Source organism: Mastomys coucha, unplaced genomic scaffold (genome assembly GCF_008632895.1).
Source record: "Mastomys coucha isolate ucsf_1 unplaced genomic scaffold, UCSF_Mcou_1 pScaffold21, whole genome shotgun sequence".
Taxonomy (NCBI): Eukaryota; Metazoa; Chordata; class Mammalia; order Rodentia; family Muridae; genus Mastomys; species Mastomys coucha.
Genome location: NW_022196904.1, coordinates 133,431,330 through 133,447,970, shown reverse-complemented (window position 1 = coordinate 133,447,970; position 16,641 = coordinate 133,431,330). Strand labels below are relative to the sequence as shown.

Genomic DNA, 16,641 nt, shown 5'->3' with positions numbered 1-16,641 from the left:
AGGATAGTGACTCAGCTGTGCCTCTAGGTGCCACTAGAGGGCGCAGCCTCTGGAGAGGTGAACATAGGGACTCACACCTGTGCTATAAAGGCACAGGGCAGAGACTGCGGACAGACAGGCACACTGCTACTTATCCTTTCTGGGCCAGCCTGTGTTAGGCAGGGCAGGGCAGAAGAAAAATCAAAAGGGACACTGAGGAAGGGAAGACAAAAGATACTAGGAAAAGGAGTGTGGAAGTAACCCCCCAGTGAAGACATTGCTATGGCAGGTCCACATCCTACCATCCCCCACGGCCCGCCACAGGGATCACAGGAAGACAGTAAGACCATTCATTCCCTGCTGCCCCAAATCTCTTTGATGGCCGTCAAATATAGCCTCAAGGCTTTCATAATCAGCTGATCCTTGAGAGTATCTTCTCTTAGCTAAGAAACTCAGGAAGGCAGAGGTGTGCTTGGGAGCTGGACATGTAAACGCAGGCCCCTCCTGGCTGCCCCTCCTGGCTCTGCAGGTCGGAAGCCCCTTCCCTAGGAAAGGTCCAGACTATGGGGCTGTACTGGCTGGTTTTGTGTGCCAACTTGACACAGGCTGGAGTTATCACAGAGAAGGGAGCTTCAGTTGGGGAAGTGCCTCCATGAGATCCAGCTGTGGGGCATTTTCTCAAGTAGTGACCAAGGGGGTAGGCCCCCTTGTGGGTGGTGCCATCCCTGGGCTGGAAGTCTTGGGTTCTATAAGAGAGCAGGCTGAGCAAGCCAGGGGAAAGCAAGCCAGTAAGGAATGTCCCTCCATGGCTTCTGCCTCAGCTCCTGCTTCCTGACCTGCTTGAGTTCCAGTCCTCACTTCCTCTGGTGATCAACAGCAATGTGGAAGTAAGCTGAATAAACTCTTTCCTCCCCAACTTGCTTCTTGGTCATGATGTTTGTGCAGGAATAGAAACCCTAAGACAGGTGCTCTGAGTGGTCCTCTCAGCCTGCCCAATTCCAGCCTGTCACCCAGGGCTGCTTCAGAGGTAGATGGAGAGGCTTTGAGCCCCTGCCATGCTGGGGAGATACAGTTCACATTTGTAGTATAAGCCAAGGCTGCTGGAGACCTGGCTGGTCCTTTGTGCTGTAACATGCCTATGAGCTTTGTTTTCCACCCCCTCCAGGCTATCATTTCTCATTGCAGTGAGCATGTGGTCACTGGTTTGGATACAGTGTGTAGATGACAGAGACTGCTGGGAGAGCACTTGGCACAGACCATGCTCTCTGCTCTGACTGCCTAAGGTCCTTTCACTTCGAGAACCAAGGAGTCAAGGCACTGGAAAGGACATAAGGCCCCTGCACAGCTCAGCTTTCCTCACCCCTGCATTAAGAGTGCCAGGCTAAGCAGAGGGGCCCTGGGCTCAGCAGACAGAATTCAGCCTTAGTGTTTTCCGGGGCAGCCTGAATTGAGGGACATGTATGGTTAATCATCTCCCATGGAACCCCCTGCCCATGACCCAGTTTCTTCTTACCCCACATGCCAATGTGGCTGTGGCCTCTTGCCATCCTCACCAGTACCACCCAGCCTGTTGAGTGACGGGGAGCGGCTGCGGGGCCCAGGGGCGTAGCTTCCAAGGCTCTTTGTGGCTCCATCAGGTTTGCTGGGTGTCTGCTGCAGCAGCTGGGGTGAGAGGCTTCGGTGGGAGGTGGCTGCAGAGCAGACAGCCCATTCAGGTGCACCAGCATTGAGGTTGTTGTCACTATTGGAACGCAGAAGAACTCTGGGGGCAGCCAATGTGTTGGGGGGCCGCCGCCTGCGGTTGGAATAAGCTGGGGCCTCTCGGAAGGGCACTGGGTTGGGGAGAAAAAGAGAGAGATGAGTAATGTCAGGAGACAGGGATACAGGAAAGCCAGGACTACATGCATCCACACCCAGTGCAAGCCAGGGATAGTCCTGAGGACTAGATGCGGGATCTGTGTGGTGGGCTCCCCAAGGCCTGACTCACCCCCAACATGAGCACAGAGAAACACTGAGACAGATAATGTCTCCAGCACATGGAAGCTCAAACCAGGACCTCAATGGAAGGGGACTCAAGGTCTGACCTTCCATTGGGCCAGCCCATGCCTTCAGCAGGGAGACACAGCCATAACACGTGTAAGGATGGGCTTCCCCATGTCACCAAGCATTAGGACATTGCCTGGCTCAGGAGCATCCCCTAAAATTCTGAACATGACCTCTGTGGGCAAAGCTATGTACCCAAAGTTCTTACACTAGTGTATATAACCCAGGACCTCAGGATGTGACCACTTGTGGAGAGAGGTCCTCTATAGGGATAACTATGTTAGAATGAGTCACTAGGATGACCTCATGTGATAGCAATAATCAGGATCCAGAGATTTAGGATACATGAGACATGAGGATGCAGAGAAGACGTTATCTGTACGCCACAGTCAGGCCTCATGGAACCAGCCCTGGGTCATTTTAATCTTGGATAGTCAGCATCCAATATGGGGAGTAATGGGTATTTTATCTTTATGCACTAAGGCCTATAGCCTCAGTCACAGGGAAAGCCAGCCACCTCTGTCCCCCAATCTCTTAGGTAGAAGAGGCCATAACACCCCCAGAATCTTCCCTTTTTCCTCTCAACAAGTGGAACCTAGCATCATGTGGCAGCAGCAGGTGGCCCCACTTCACTGGATGTCTCATAGAAAGGCCTAGACAGAGCTGGGTCCTCACACTCTTGAGCCCAATATATCCGGGGACTCAGATAAGGTAAACCTGGGCACCTTCAGGTATGGCGTTCACACTGCAGTCACAGTAGATACTACACTCACCTTGATGGCCAGAGATCCTACACACCCCTAGCCTCTTAACTGATACCCAGTGAAGCCTTGCTACAAGACTTCTGCCCCTAAATCCTAGGGCTCTATTCTATAAACAGGACCCAATGGAGCTAGAAAAAACCAGGGCTTCCAGGGGAACTGACCTGGGTAAGGGCCCTGACATCAAAGAAGCAGAGTACTACAGTTTAGGGCAGCCTATGGCAACAGCTGTCCAAGGTCAGGAGTCAGAGGTGCACACCTCATAGAGATCTAAGCTTCCTGCTCCATCAGAGTCCATGGCTTTCTGCCCATCTGCACAGCCTGAGGATGAGGACATGGGTGGTACTAAAATAGGTGTTTCGTGAACAGTTCACAGGAACAGAATGGCTCTGGCAGATCTTATGGGGTCAGAAGTAGCCCAGCACAGCTCACAGAGGTGGCCTGGAGGAACTCATGGGGACAAAGGTGGTCTAGACACAGTTCACAGGGATAGAGGTGTCTCTGGAATAACTCACAGGGACAGAGATAGCCCAGGCATAACTCAAAAGGTGGCCCCAGCAAATCTCACAAGAATAGAGTTGGTCCTGGAAGAACTCATGAGGACAGAGCTAGCATCAATACTGCTCATGGGGACAGAGTGGCCTTAGCAGACATTCTAGGGACCGAGCCCCAGCATAGTTCACAGGGACAGAGATGGCAGAGGTGGTTCTGACAGTCCTCTTTCAAATCAGCTGTGACCCAAGACAATTCTCCTCTTTTCTAGGAATCAGAGCTAGATGACAAGCTGGGAAGCCCTATAGCAGGGTGACAGGTTGCTAGAGCTGGGGCTTGTGTGATATAGGGAGGGAGTCCTCATCTCTCCAGTGGGCAGCAGCATGTGCTGTGCGCCCTGCTTTCTCTGCGAGCTTTTGATGGGAAAAGATGGTCAGCAAACCTCCTGGCTATGTGCGATCTTGCTCCCAGTTTCTCCAGCATGTGACTCACAGGGGCTGGTCAGGGACAGACCAGGAACACCAAAGGCTGGTAGTGTCTTCCCTGAAGCTAAGAGCCTGTGCTCTTAAAGAGCTGGCCCTACAGCCCCAGCAGTCCACCTCCAAAAGAACCATAGCCAGGTCAGGCTACCAAGTGTGTTCTGCTGGGCACAAAGAAAGCCTTGCTGATGACGCTGCCAGAGTAGGGCCTTGAGAAATCTCAGAGTATTCATCATGGAGCCAACCAGGGAGTCTGGGGTGATCTTGGAACTTACAGAGGTGGGGGGTTTAAAAGGCCTTGTACAGGACAGGTGGACTCACAACCTCAGTCTTTTCTGCCACTCACTGAGATCAGCGGCTGGAGGACTCTCTTAGTGTGAAAACCAAAAGGGCAGAGGACATGGACAGGATAAATAGAGCCTATACCTTAGGGCTTCTGGGAGTATCCCCTGGGTGAGGCATGTGGAGGGTCCCTAACAGCCCAAAGACCTGGACATGCTGGCGCCCTGCAACTGTGCGTCTGTGGAGTCACCCATCCCTAAGAGTACAGTTGAGGGCATCTTTGACTGTGTATCCAGTAAGGTATTAATACCCTTAATGGCAAAGTGAGGGGATGTGCGGGCACTTGATACCCTGCCCATTGCAAAGATAGACTCCGTAGGAAGGAAACGTCTATAGGAGCAGAATGGAGATTGCATTACTTAACACTCTAACCCATGGCTGCAATTCATGCTGTCTGTGGGTTATCAAAATCGAAGTCCCACATGGCAAATTTTGGTAAAGCCTCATCAGAAAAAGAAGATCTATTCTATACCCATTTTGAAGAGCCTGCCTGGGTCTGCAGAAGGAAGGAGTGGGCAGGATGTCCTCACGCAGGCAAGGCCACACAGGGAGGGTCATAGAACAAAACAGCCGGGGCATTTTATACCCATTTCACCCCAAAGACCAGGCAAGTGAGTCAAATGGACCCACACAGGTAACATTAGAGTGAACGTTTTAATGAAAATTGTCTTGCTTAACGACCAAGCCTCATATCAAATTAGTTTCAAGGCTGCTAAAGTATCTCTGGTGTTTAGTTCACAGTGAGCTTGGGTAGACAGTGAGCTTCCTAATTTCCTTAAAGTCACCTCTTTGGAAACCTGGTTTCATCAGAAAGATAGCAAGCTTGCTATCTGAGAAAACTCTCTGACTGGGACCATATACGCAAATGATGTTTTTTTTTTCATGAAAAGTGTTAAAAATAACTCCTTTCCTGTCTGAAAATGATTAATATGCCACCCAACGGTTTCCTTCTTTCAGGCAATCTGCAAGCTCTTAGGTGGGTGGATATTTTCTTAGCCGTCTTACATGCATTTATTTATACAGTTTTTTTTCCTTCCCCACAATAAAAAAAATTCATACAAGGTATGGTAAAGAGGGGTTCTTCATGCACCCCATGGTTTCACAACCCAGGGACAGCCAGGCAGAACTGGCAAGTGGCAGCATAGAGGATGTCTTGGGTGCATCCAGCCATGTGCCCTGACTCTCCTTAGCAGGTGCTCACAGCCTCCAGGTGACTGGAAGACGAAAACCAAAACTTCGTTTATTTTCCCCAAGACCTAGTTTCCCAATGTGTCCCCTGACATAAGCTCTCTGGATGAGATGTTCTGGAATGCAGTTCTGCCAGAGGCTGGTAGCTCAGGAACACACTAAAATACAAAGGCACCTTCATCTGTGTTAATCTTCAAGACCTGACTAGAGCCAAACCATATCACAAAGCTGGGGCAATTATTCCTTGAGCGATGAACTGCAACCAGCAATTTGAGGAGGCACCCGAGTCCCCTCTCCCCCGTGAAGCAGCCCACAGCTGCTCACCAGGCACCCCACGCTTCCTACAGCTTTCTCCTTACCTTCCTTCTTGGTGAAGGCATTTAACAAAGACTTCATTTTCCCTGTGACTTTGGCAGCAGTCCGCTCATTATATAACCCTCTCGGCGGGCAGGAAGGCTAGGCGCGCAGCCCGGCCCCTCGGAGCTGGCGCGGCTGGGACCCAGCGAGCAGTGGCGGGCGTCTGGGCGCTCTGCAGCCCCGAGCATCGCTGGGCATGCCAGACCCAGCGTGCTGGTGACAAAGCCCACCCCATATTCTGTCTGTCAGCTGGGAAGCAACTGTGCGCAGACTGAGGCTGCTCTCAGAGCCGGCTACCTCTGGCGGTGATCCTCATGTGAGCAGTGCCACTCTGCTGGGCGAGCAAGCAGGGCATCGGGAGGCAGCACCACGCAGGGTTAACATGGAGCAGGCGATTGCGCGGCGCGAGCTGGCGGCCAGGAGACACCGGGAGGCATTTGTGAGCTGGAGCCCCAGTTATCCAAGGAAACCCGGCTGCTGCTGGGCGCTCTGTGCGCCTGTGGCTAAATATAAAGTACTGTGCTTTTTCTATTTTTTTTTTTTTTTACATTTTTTTTTTTAAAGAAGAAGCCAAGTCTATTTGTCAGCTAGCAGATGTGGTAAGAAAGTCAAGAGAAAAATATCGACGCTTCAGACAAATCACCAGAAGATCCCTGACACCCTGGTAGGCATGCCAGGATCCAGGAATTCTCACAGTGACCTATTTCCCTTTGAAAGAGTCAGACACACAAGTGGCATCACTTCTCTGGCCCTCCCCATCCTGATAATGACCCTGGGAAAGCAGGACTCCGCCCCCTGCTGCTTACATTTGCTTTGTGTGGAGAATGGGAAATAATAATTGGCAAAGTAGCCAGTGGCAAAGCACCCCCGATACAGGGCAGGGCAAAAAAATGGACCCTTCAGAGCTGTTTCCCCACATGTCTCTGGCATTCACACCCCAACAGAAGTCAAGCAAGGGAAGCTCTCCCCACCTTGAGAAAGTTCTGTCTGTATAGCAAACAAAGAGAGCGCAGAGTGTGGGTGGGAGCGCTCACTGCTGTGCCCTGTAGTGGGTGGGACAGGGAATGATTCCCACACCAGAGTGAAGGTGCTTCCAGAGGGGGAGGGAGTGGGAGGGTCAGGCTCCGCACAGGGCATCTACCACTGGGGCAGCAATTAAGAGTGCGCTTCACTTCTGTGGTTGCCAAGAGAACAGCTTCCCAAACCTAGGGGGGGAAGGGGTTGGGGGAGAAAAGGAAGAGGAAGAGACAGGAAAAAGCAACTGGAACACTGAATTCAATCCCATATGGTCGACACAGTTTATGTCAACAAAAATGGCGGTGTAAGGAAGAGGAGGCTGGCGTGCCCAAGCAGTGGCACCTTCCTTCTTCAGCACACTTGGGATCCCAGGCACGCTCAGAATGGTCGCTGCTGTGCCAGGCGTTGTCTGGGAAGGAAAAGACTTTGCCTGATTCACTATGTGTGTCTGTGTGTGAGCTTCGTGTCGGCTGAGCATTTAAACATCATCTCCATTGGGCCCACACGGTTCGTCAGCAATGTCAAAACCGCCTGTGTGACATCCTCCCCTGTAGTATCACAGCCGATGGCATCAAAACGGCTGGCTCAGAGACAGAGCGGCTGTCTGAGGCTCACTGCTGCACCATGCATGTGGCCTCTGTGGCCCTTTGGACATTCTAGGGTAAACCTCAACATGAAGCACTTGGCTGTTGGCCATATTGGGATGGTGACACCAGTGTCCACAAATACAGGAAGCCCCATTCCAGAGGCCAGGGACCCCACCAGTCATACAACTGCGCCACAACCACATGGGTTCGGGGGACTTGCCAGAGTTCTGGGGACTCTCTGAGACACCAGTGATGCTCAGTGCTTGCTCCATCTGTTGGGGATCAATATCTTCCAGAAAACATAAAGCTGTACCGAAGCCTAGTTTCCCTACCACCCACTGCTCTGGCATCTCCTTGGCCACTGTGTGGCACAGAGAATGTATGCCCACAACTTGGTGGTAAAGCTAAAAGCCTGACACCCGTCCCACCAGAAGATCCTACATCTGACATTGACCTTCGGTGTAGGTTGTGGGAGGAGGCCTTTTCCCAGGAGGGCCGTGTGACACCCTACATCTTTTCTGAATGAAGGAGATGACAGAACATGACCGGACCTTCGTTTCCACACTGGGTGTCTGACCTCAAATATGTCAAAAGAGTGAGAATCAAGCAGGTCTTGTTTCATCTTCCCTAGAGCAGAACCCCAAACTCCAGCAAGGCAACAGTGTCACACGGCCCAGATAGAGAGCCCCCAGCTCCCATCACCACCAGCCACATATGAGGCAGCTGCTCCCTTGGATGCATTTGCTCACAAGTAGAAGCTGCTGTGGAAGTGTGCAGAACCCTGAGCTGTCCAGTGAGAAGAGCTGAGAATATTCCCGAGCAGAACTGTGTCTCCACCCAGTTCCTTAGTGCCAACCAGACCCAATCCTGAATCCAATGTCCCATCAGGCTGTGGAGAGTGAGCTGTGCTGGCTGGGAAGGCAACAGGTACGGGGCAGAGGTGGCATGTCCAGGTAAGGGAAACCAGCCAGGCTACGGATAGATGATGCAACAAAGGACCCCACAGTATAATCCCACACTTGAGGATGCTCTTTTCAGACAACTTTCGTCTTTTTCTTTTTTTAACGTGTGTTCAATGCATTTGGTCATATTCATCCCAGAGGCCCCTTCAGCTCCTCTTAGGCATCCAAGTTCAGGTCCTGCTTTCCCTTGCTAAAGCTCACTGAGTCCAATCAGTGTTGCCTGTGTGTACAGAGGTATGGAGCCATCCTCCAGAACATGGGCTAGCTACCAGTGGCTGCTCCCTCCCACAGCAGCCATCCACTGACAATAGACCTTCAGCTGGGAGGGAGTGCTCCTGAGCTCCTTCCCAGCCATACTGGAATTCTGGTTGGCTTGGCCTTGTAGAGAGAGGTCTTATACAGGTAACCGTGGTGCTGTGAGTTCATGGGAGCAACGGCTGTGTCATGTCCCCAGGATGGCATTTCACAAGGCTCCACATATCCTCCAGCTTTGCATTCTTTCTTCTCTTCCTTCTGTGTGGTTCTCTGAGCCTTGGTGTTAGGGGAGTGCAGAGGAGTTATTGCGGAGGTACCATGCAGGGATGGATGTTCATTACAGTCACTTACTTTTCAGAACTGACCAGTTATGAGTTTGCATTTGCCGCTGTCCCACTGCTACATGAAGCTTCTTTGACAAGGCTGAGAGCAGCTCAGCTTAGAACTGGGGTGACCCCGTGGATGGGCTGTGGCAAGCAGGACTGTGGGCAGGTGGGCTAGAGACTGTGTGAGCATCTGTAGTGATCTGTAGTGATTCAGAGTATCAGAATCCTATATCCTCTGCCTGGGATAGGCTCGGCTATGGAGAGGTGGAGGTCCCTCGTACTATACCCTAAGCATTCCTACTGGGGGAATGGGGTGCTTCTGATACACCCCTGCAAATGTGCTGCCCTTGAATATCCCCAGCAACAAGGGGGTCTCTATTTACATGCAGCGATTCCTGTTGTCAAAAACAGGTCATGGCATCCTACCCCAAGGAGATGTTAGTTCTGTACCCTACACCCTACCAATGAATCTTTCCTCCTGGCTTCAGACAACAAACAAAACAGGGGTGTTTATTTTATCTTTCATATTACTCCAGCCTGTGGCCTTCCAGCATACATGGCTGGCAGAACATCAGCTGTGTGTGAATTATGGTTCCATGCAAGCAGCTGTGGTTTGGCTTACACTACTGTGGTTCTGTCAACAGGTCTGTCAACAGACAGTGAGCCTGACTTCTCCTCTCCTAGCACAAACCTGTCTATGCCATCCCCTGGGGGTCTTCCATCCCGGTGACCATGAGGACCTAGGTCCCTATTACCATATCAGGAGTCTCTGGATAGTTGGGATGGTGTTGACTGAGGCTGGCAGCAAGCCTGCAGATCCCTGAGAAATACTGGTAGCATCTCTAAGGACACCAGAAACTATAGAGCGGGGATTAAAAGTTAAAATTAAGGGAGAAATAAAATCCAAAAGCTGTTTCTCTTCAAGACTGCTAGAGATCCTTTATTCACAGTGCTTCCACATGAGAGGGTTTGAGATTTCTGGAATGTTCTGGGGGCAGCCTCCTCCTGGGTTTCCTGAGAGCACCCACAGAACTCTCGAGCGATTTGCAGAGGTTGTGCAAGGTACTTGGGTCCTGGAGGTGCTGGGGCACCCTGCCTCGACATTATGGGTGTGAAGCCACCATAGTCCAAAAGCCAACAACATCAACTTCCTCACTTTCTTTTTCTTTTTTGCTTTTAGAGAAAGAGTCTCACTACAAAGCTGAACCTGTCCTGGAACTTACTACCATCCTCCTGCCTCAGCCTCCTGGGTGCTCACTCCCACATCCATCCACAAGCTTTCCCCCCACCAACCTGATTTTATTCTGGATAACAGGTCATGGACAGTAGTACATGATGTACAGACAGCACAAGTCTAGACACGTAACCATGGACTCCAGCGTTGCAGGGAGGTGAGCTCTGTCAATATCGGGGACCACTCAATGTGCACACATGCTTGGAAGAACATCAGATCATGCCCCCGGGATCAGTTTTCAGAAAGAGAGTGACCCCGAAATGATCCCCACACCACTATTTTCTCTCCACTCCACAACCTGCATGGCCAACAGCCTGTGTCCCTACACCCACCCTGGCCGTGGGACTTCCTCTCAGAGACTCGCTAAGCCCTCCATTTCCATGTCTTTTGACAGCTGCCTGACAACAGGCTGAAAATAATTTTACTTCTTGTACAAAAAAAGGCTCTCTGTGCATCAGAACATTTTGAGGCTCTCAAGTCCTGGCAGGGAGGACGTGGCAGGTGCTACCAGCACGTGGTGAGACTCGGAAGTGCTTACTGCTGATGACAAGCGTGTCTCCCCTTGCTGTGGTTTCAGTGTGCGGGGGTGTGCATGCAGGAGCTGGACAGTGTGGGCTGGGGCACTGTCCTCTGCAGCCCTGGGCTAACTGCTCAGGCAGCCCCTTTCCCTCAGTTTCCCATGGGCTAACTGCTCAGGCAGCCCCTTTCCCTCAGTTTCCCCCACCAGCAGAACTGGGGGAACTTCACAATTCCCAGTACTGGCTGTGGGGTTACCTGAGGTCATGTGTTCAGGGCAAAACAAAGTGTTCCCCCACACAGCACTCTGAAGAAGACCTACCCAGTGGGGGTGTGTGTGAGGCTCTGTGACCCCAGAAAAGCTACCCCTCCCCTCTGTACTTCTGTTTCTGTTTAAAAGGATGTCCCTGGAGCTGCCTCATGAGAGGTGGCAAGAGTTCAAGTGTTTCTATTTGCAACAGTACTGTCAGCACTGGCTGAGTAATGCACGCCATTAGAACATGTGTAATGGAATCCAGGGACACGGCTCAGTTCACACAGGGTTTGCTTAGCATGCGCAAAGCCCTAGGTTCAATCCCCAGCACAGCATAAACCAGGCACGGGTGGTATCATTTACACCTGCAATCCCAGCACTCAGGAGACGAAGGCAGGTGGATCATGATTTTAAGATCCTCAACTACACAGCAAGTTTGAGGCCAGACTGGGCCACAGGACACTCTACTTTGCAACAGTAGCAAGAAGACCCACACCGAACTACAAGTCATCAGGTGGAAAGGTGGTGGACGAAGCCCTCCCCTACACAGACCCTCCTCAGCACGTCCAGAAGCCTCTGTTATCTTTCAGGGTGTTACCTCCTCCAAGACACCTCCCTGGCTGACCCTATTATTGGAGACACTGTCCGTCGGGATTCCTAGTGCAGCGGTCAGCCCTTTAGGCTTTTCATGTTGCCTGGATATGCCAGTGTTTCCTCTTTCCCCTGAACACTACTAGCTGGAAATTCTGAACATACTGGAAACTAGTTGAATGAGTAAAACCGTCCAGTCCTCCCATGCCCCACGCCCCCATTGGGTTCCAGGTACAGTAGGCTGGTCTGTCTCCAGTCCTATTTAAGTGACATGAGGCAACAGCCAGCCCATTGCCGGTCCCCACCCCTACCCAGGGTTGCCCTACCCCTATCAAGGGCTTATGCTGAGGGATGCCACACTGCCACACCAAGCAGTTGTCTGGGGACCTGGAAAGGCCTGTGCAAGAGGGCTCTTACAGGATTGTCATTTGAACCAGAACTCAGTTCCCAGAATCCTTTTGGTGTCTTCAGGGTTCCCTGCAGCCTTATTTTATTGGGCAAAAGCTAGGGTCTGTCCTTAGCTTCTAATGTCACTTGGGCTCACCCATCTGATTTGCAGAGTGAAGAGCATTTTGATACCTGTGAGGCAGCAGTAGAAAGAGAAGCAGAATCCGCATATGTAGATGGCAGGGGGGCAGTTTAACTAGGCACTCACCTAGGCCAGGATGGTGCTCCCTCAGTCACTGTACATTTGGGAGTTCACATTAGACACCTCCCCGTCCCCCCGGAGCCTCTCCTAGAGAAGAGGCCTGCCACCATCAGCACAAGGCTGTGTTCTGAGGATATACTAAGGCTGAGTACTGAGGGCATGCTGGGTATGTGCATGAGGTTCCATGCTGCCCTTCAGCTGTGGCTAGATACCTCAAGTCACAAAGCTGCCATCCCCACCCCCACCCCACGTGGTACACCACAGTGAAAGAGAAAAGAAACAGGAGATTCTAGAAGCAGCTAAGTCAAACTTCCCAGGCTTTGTGGCATAGCACACCTTGATGCCTTGGGGTGATCCTTATTTTCCCACCTAAGCCTCCTGAGGTTCTACTCCACTGGCCCTTATTTCAGGGGAGGAGGACAAGGTAGAGAAAGACAGGGCTGCAGAGGCAGGGGAGTACCTGAGCTGCTTTCAACACTGGCTCAGAGTCTGCTCTGTCCCCTGGTCTAACAGATGTCCACGGGGAGCTGAGAGGAGAAAGGGACGCTCCAGAGGATTTCAGTGGCCCACCTGACCCCATCTTCAACAAATGCCACAAAGGAAATGTACAAGGTGTAGGGCCCTTGGCCAGCAGGGTCTGGCTGGAGCAGGGAGGCAGAGGCAGAGGCAGCTGGGCAGGTAGAGGCAAGAACCCTATTCTTTGAGCCCATTCCCACCAAACTCAAACCAGCAGACCTCACTTCCTTCCCTAGTAGCTTCAGATAACTGCAATTTAAATATTAGTAGGCAAAGCAGCTCCATCTCACCGTAACTGGTGAATGAGTCATTACCCATATAAATAAGGCCAGATATTAAAAGGCGTCTCAGCAGTAGCATGGGGTTAGCTTTGCACAAAGCTGTGGGTGTCTGCGTCTTCGGCGTCTGCACCATTCCTGGTGGGAGCTACTGAGGGGCTCAACTTTTGGAAGTTGTGTGGCATCCAGGGTGAGCAGCACTGCTGAGAAGCAGGCTTCAGAACTGGCTGAGGCCTGGCTGAGGGGCTGGGTAAGAGCTGGGTAAGAGCTTTTTGCTAGTAACTTTGGCTACGTGTCCAGGACCATAGCCAGTGCAGGGTCTCTGGAGGCCTGAGAAAGGTAAGAGAGACTGGAATACATCCTGGAAAGATCCTAGGTGTCAGATGCTGCCCCACCAGCCAGGCCCGCTTTGTCCTCTATGCTCTATACTCGACCCCTAAGGCTGGTAAAACCCATGTCCTGATCCCATTCTGGGCTCAAACATCACCTCTACTTCCCCTTAGACTCAGCCAGCAGACCTAGTCTTTTCCTACCTAGGCCTGTCTCTGAGCTCTGGAAGCTTCTGGTGAACAGATGGGCATGGATCAGTTTTTGGCTTCTACCTGGACCTGAAATACCCACCTGTTCGGCTCCCCCAAGAGAGCCCTAGAGTCCTGCCTTCCTACAGAAACCCTTCCCCCTCCCCCCAAGATGGAAGGACGCCCGAAGGTCCCCTATAGACTTCAGAGAGACAAAGATAGCCGTCTGCAGGGAGTAAGCCAATTACCAGCAGTGCTGATTAGCAGAGTACAGTCCTCGGCCTGGGAGCCAAGTCCATGCAGCACTCCCTCCTTCCCCAGCCTCCAGCCCTGATGGGTCCTTTGGTCCAGCTCCTAGGTATTCATGAAATGAGCCTGGAGCTAGCAGACAGGCATCCTGGGTCAATGGGTAGCCCAAAGTGGGATTCCAAGATAGAGCATTCTCATCTGAAGAGAAGCAAGCCCTAGCCTGCTTCACAAGTTCCCTGAGCACACCTGGACAGAGAGCCTAGCAAGGGCTTTAAGACCCAGAGAGACTGGACTCACTCTCAGCCTTCCTGGAGATGGGGAGCATGTGCTAAGCCCACCCAAAGTATGTAGCTCTGCATCTTCCCATCACAGGCATGTGGCATGGGCTGCCTGCTACCACTCTCCTTAGCGGGAAGCCATATGAGGTAACCCATAGACTCCAGAGACTCAGACAGGTATTGCTTTGCATGGCCAACGTATAACAAGGCCTGCAGCCTGCCTAGGCTACATGTATGGTAGAGAGCTGATCCTCACATGGCTTGGCTGCTTCTCCATAGTGGACACACATGCCCAGCTCTCAGCTATTAAGGAGACTCAAATCCTTCCAGCCATCATTGTTCTGGCTGGACTCTCCGGGAGCTCTAGGGAGGACTCTGCCTTTAGAGCTGCCCTGACTCACACAGTCACTGCTTTCTCCTCATAGCACTTCACCACACCCTGGAGAATAAAGGTGGACTGCAGGAGCCAGGGCCATGCTGAGGGACCACAGTGGCTGTATGACAACTGTGACTCCATATACAGAAGCTGAGACCAGAGCATCCAGGCCCCCATACTGAAGGCTAACCTCTCCCAGTATATGTGCTGAAGCACCTATGCTTCATGGGATGCTATCTGTAGTCTCAGATCTTGGCAAAGAGTAGGGTTAGGTGAGCCCATGAAGGAAGAGATTCATGATGCATGGTCTTCTAAAACAAGGCACGGGAGAGGTTCTCTCTCCCTCTACTTCTGCACTGTATGGTTTTCCAGCATCTTGAATTGTCAATTAAATAACCCTCATGGTTTTTTGTTTTTTTTGTTTTCAAAGTTAACTTGCCCCCAGCATCATGGGAGTGACACAGATGAGATACCCCAAGAACTGTCTTATTCTGGCCATTCATTATTTTTCCTCATTGCATAGATCAGAAACTGAAGTCGTATTATTTAAGAATCCATACTGCATTTATTCCTGAGCAAAAGATTTGTCCTAGTCACTACTTCACTACAGTATGGAGCCCAGCTCCCTTCAAAGATGCCTTCAAATGTTCATCCAATAAACAAACAGATAAAATTAAGGTTCTTCCTCCCACCCCCACCTCCACTCCCACTTCTCTCTTGGCTTTACTTCATTATGTAAGATAACAGTTTCTAGAGTTCCTCACACCATGAATACTCCTTCCTGTACCTTCTGGGAGGTCTGGGGCAAAGGACAGAGTCACAGTCATTCTTGTTCTGGTAAACCCACTGCCTGGCATAACAAGAGCTTAACAATGGGGGTAGGGGCCTAACAGAAGCAATATGTGGAAGGGAAGGCTTCTCTGGGCTCCCTGGGTTACGGTGCAGTCCATCATGGTGGGAAAGGCTTGGCAGCAGGAGCATGAAGCAGCTGCTCACATCTCATCCACAATCAGGAAGCAGAGAGAGATGAGCGCTGGTGCTTAGCTCACGTTCTCCTTTTCATTCACTTCTGGACCGCAGCCACTCTGAGAGTGGGTCTTCACTCCTCAGTTAAACCTCTCTGAAAAAAACCTTCCCAGACACACATGGGGGTGTCTCCCAGATGGTTCTGTTCATGCTGATAATCAAGGTGAATGCTCACACAGAGCAACATGCTCTCCTTTGTGTATCTGCTGACTTCCTATTCAGACGCTGCACAACTATATCTGTTATCTGATGAGTGTTGAATTTTCTAGCAGTAAACAAAATCACTGGTGGAACATGAACATGAAGCCAGTTACAGGGTTCTTTTAGAGGGATTGCTACTGCTCTGGTCTTAGGATGAGGTCTGACTCTAATCTCCCTTCCAGGGATCCCCATAGACAGCTCAAGGTGCTTGCTAAGTTCCATGAAGGCAGGACTTACATCTTCATCATTGCCTCTGCAATGGAAAACCCCTGACATCTCCCCCTGACTCTCCAAGTTTACGTTACTATTTTCCATTGGGCCCTTCAGTTCTTCCCCTGCACACAGTTGGTAGCTAAGGAGCCCGTCAGGGATTTGAGGAGGATTTGGGTGAAGATTTTGCAGGTGTTCCTCTTTCTAAGAACTTCCCTCTTCTATTTCAGCCATCTAGACAACTCTGACCCCAATGTCTAAATGGAATCTTCTAGCCAGTGAGATCTGTGAGATCAGTGAGATCTGTGAGGGCTTTTCCTGGGGCTTCACTTCCCCCAGGGCCCAGGACCTTTATTTCTATCTGTTTTGGGCCACTCAGGAGTGGCATTTATGCACACATCATCACTGTTCCTAGCAGGACAGTTATCTCACACGAGCAACTTGGCCTCCAACCACAGATACAGGAGGGGAACTGCCTTCCCAGGACCTCTATTCTTGTCATGAGGTTTCATACAGTACCGGGAAAGAGCACAGTCATGGAGGGGATTTTACTGCAATAAACAAATCCGACTCTTTCCTATACAAGGGCCCTGGGAGACCAGAGATGAAGGCTAAGGGAAAGGAGGGTTTGCCATTTGCTGTGTCTGTCAATCGAAGTTAATAAAGTAGGGCAGGGAGTATAGCACAGTTGGTAAAGTGCTTGCCTAGCATGCACAAAGCCCTGGGTTCCATGCCCAGTACAGTATAAACCAGGTGTAGTGACACATGCCCGTAACTGCAGCACTTGGGAGGTAGAAGCAGGAAGATCAGGAGCTCAAGGTCATAACCAGTTATACAGAGAGTTTGAGACTAGCCTTGGATAAATGAGTCTGAGACAGACACACAGAACATGAAATGTTCTTGAGGTTGCTGGTAACTGGTTCTGGGACTCAAATCAACTTCTTCTCACTGGATCCAA

The 16,641-nt window shown here is 51.1% G+C and overlaps 1 protein-coding gene across 14 annotated transcripts in view; it reads right to left on the bottom strand.

Annotated features, from left to right (window-relative positions):
- Window positions 1-16,641, bottom strand: part of Shank2 (SH3 and multiple ankyrin repeat domains 2) — a 446,182-nt gene that overhangs the window by 239,548 nt on the left and 189,993 nt on the right. For 12 of the 14 annotated variants that reach the window (XM_031389011.1, XM_031389016.1, XM_031389019.1 and 9 more), the window contains exon 12: window positions 1,493-1,811. In XM_031389011.1, coding sequence (XP_031244871.1) covers window positions 1,493-1,811 — 319 coding nt within the window. Of the gene's footprint in view, window positions 1-1,492; window positions 1,812-5,643; window positions 6,141-16,641 lie in introns of those variants that run through there. The other 2 variants (XM_031389024.1, XM_031389025.1) reach the window with 2 other exon arrangements.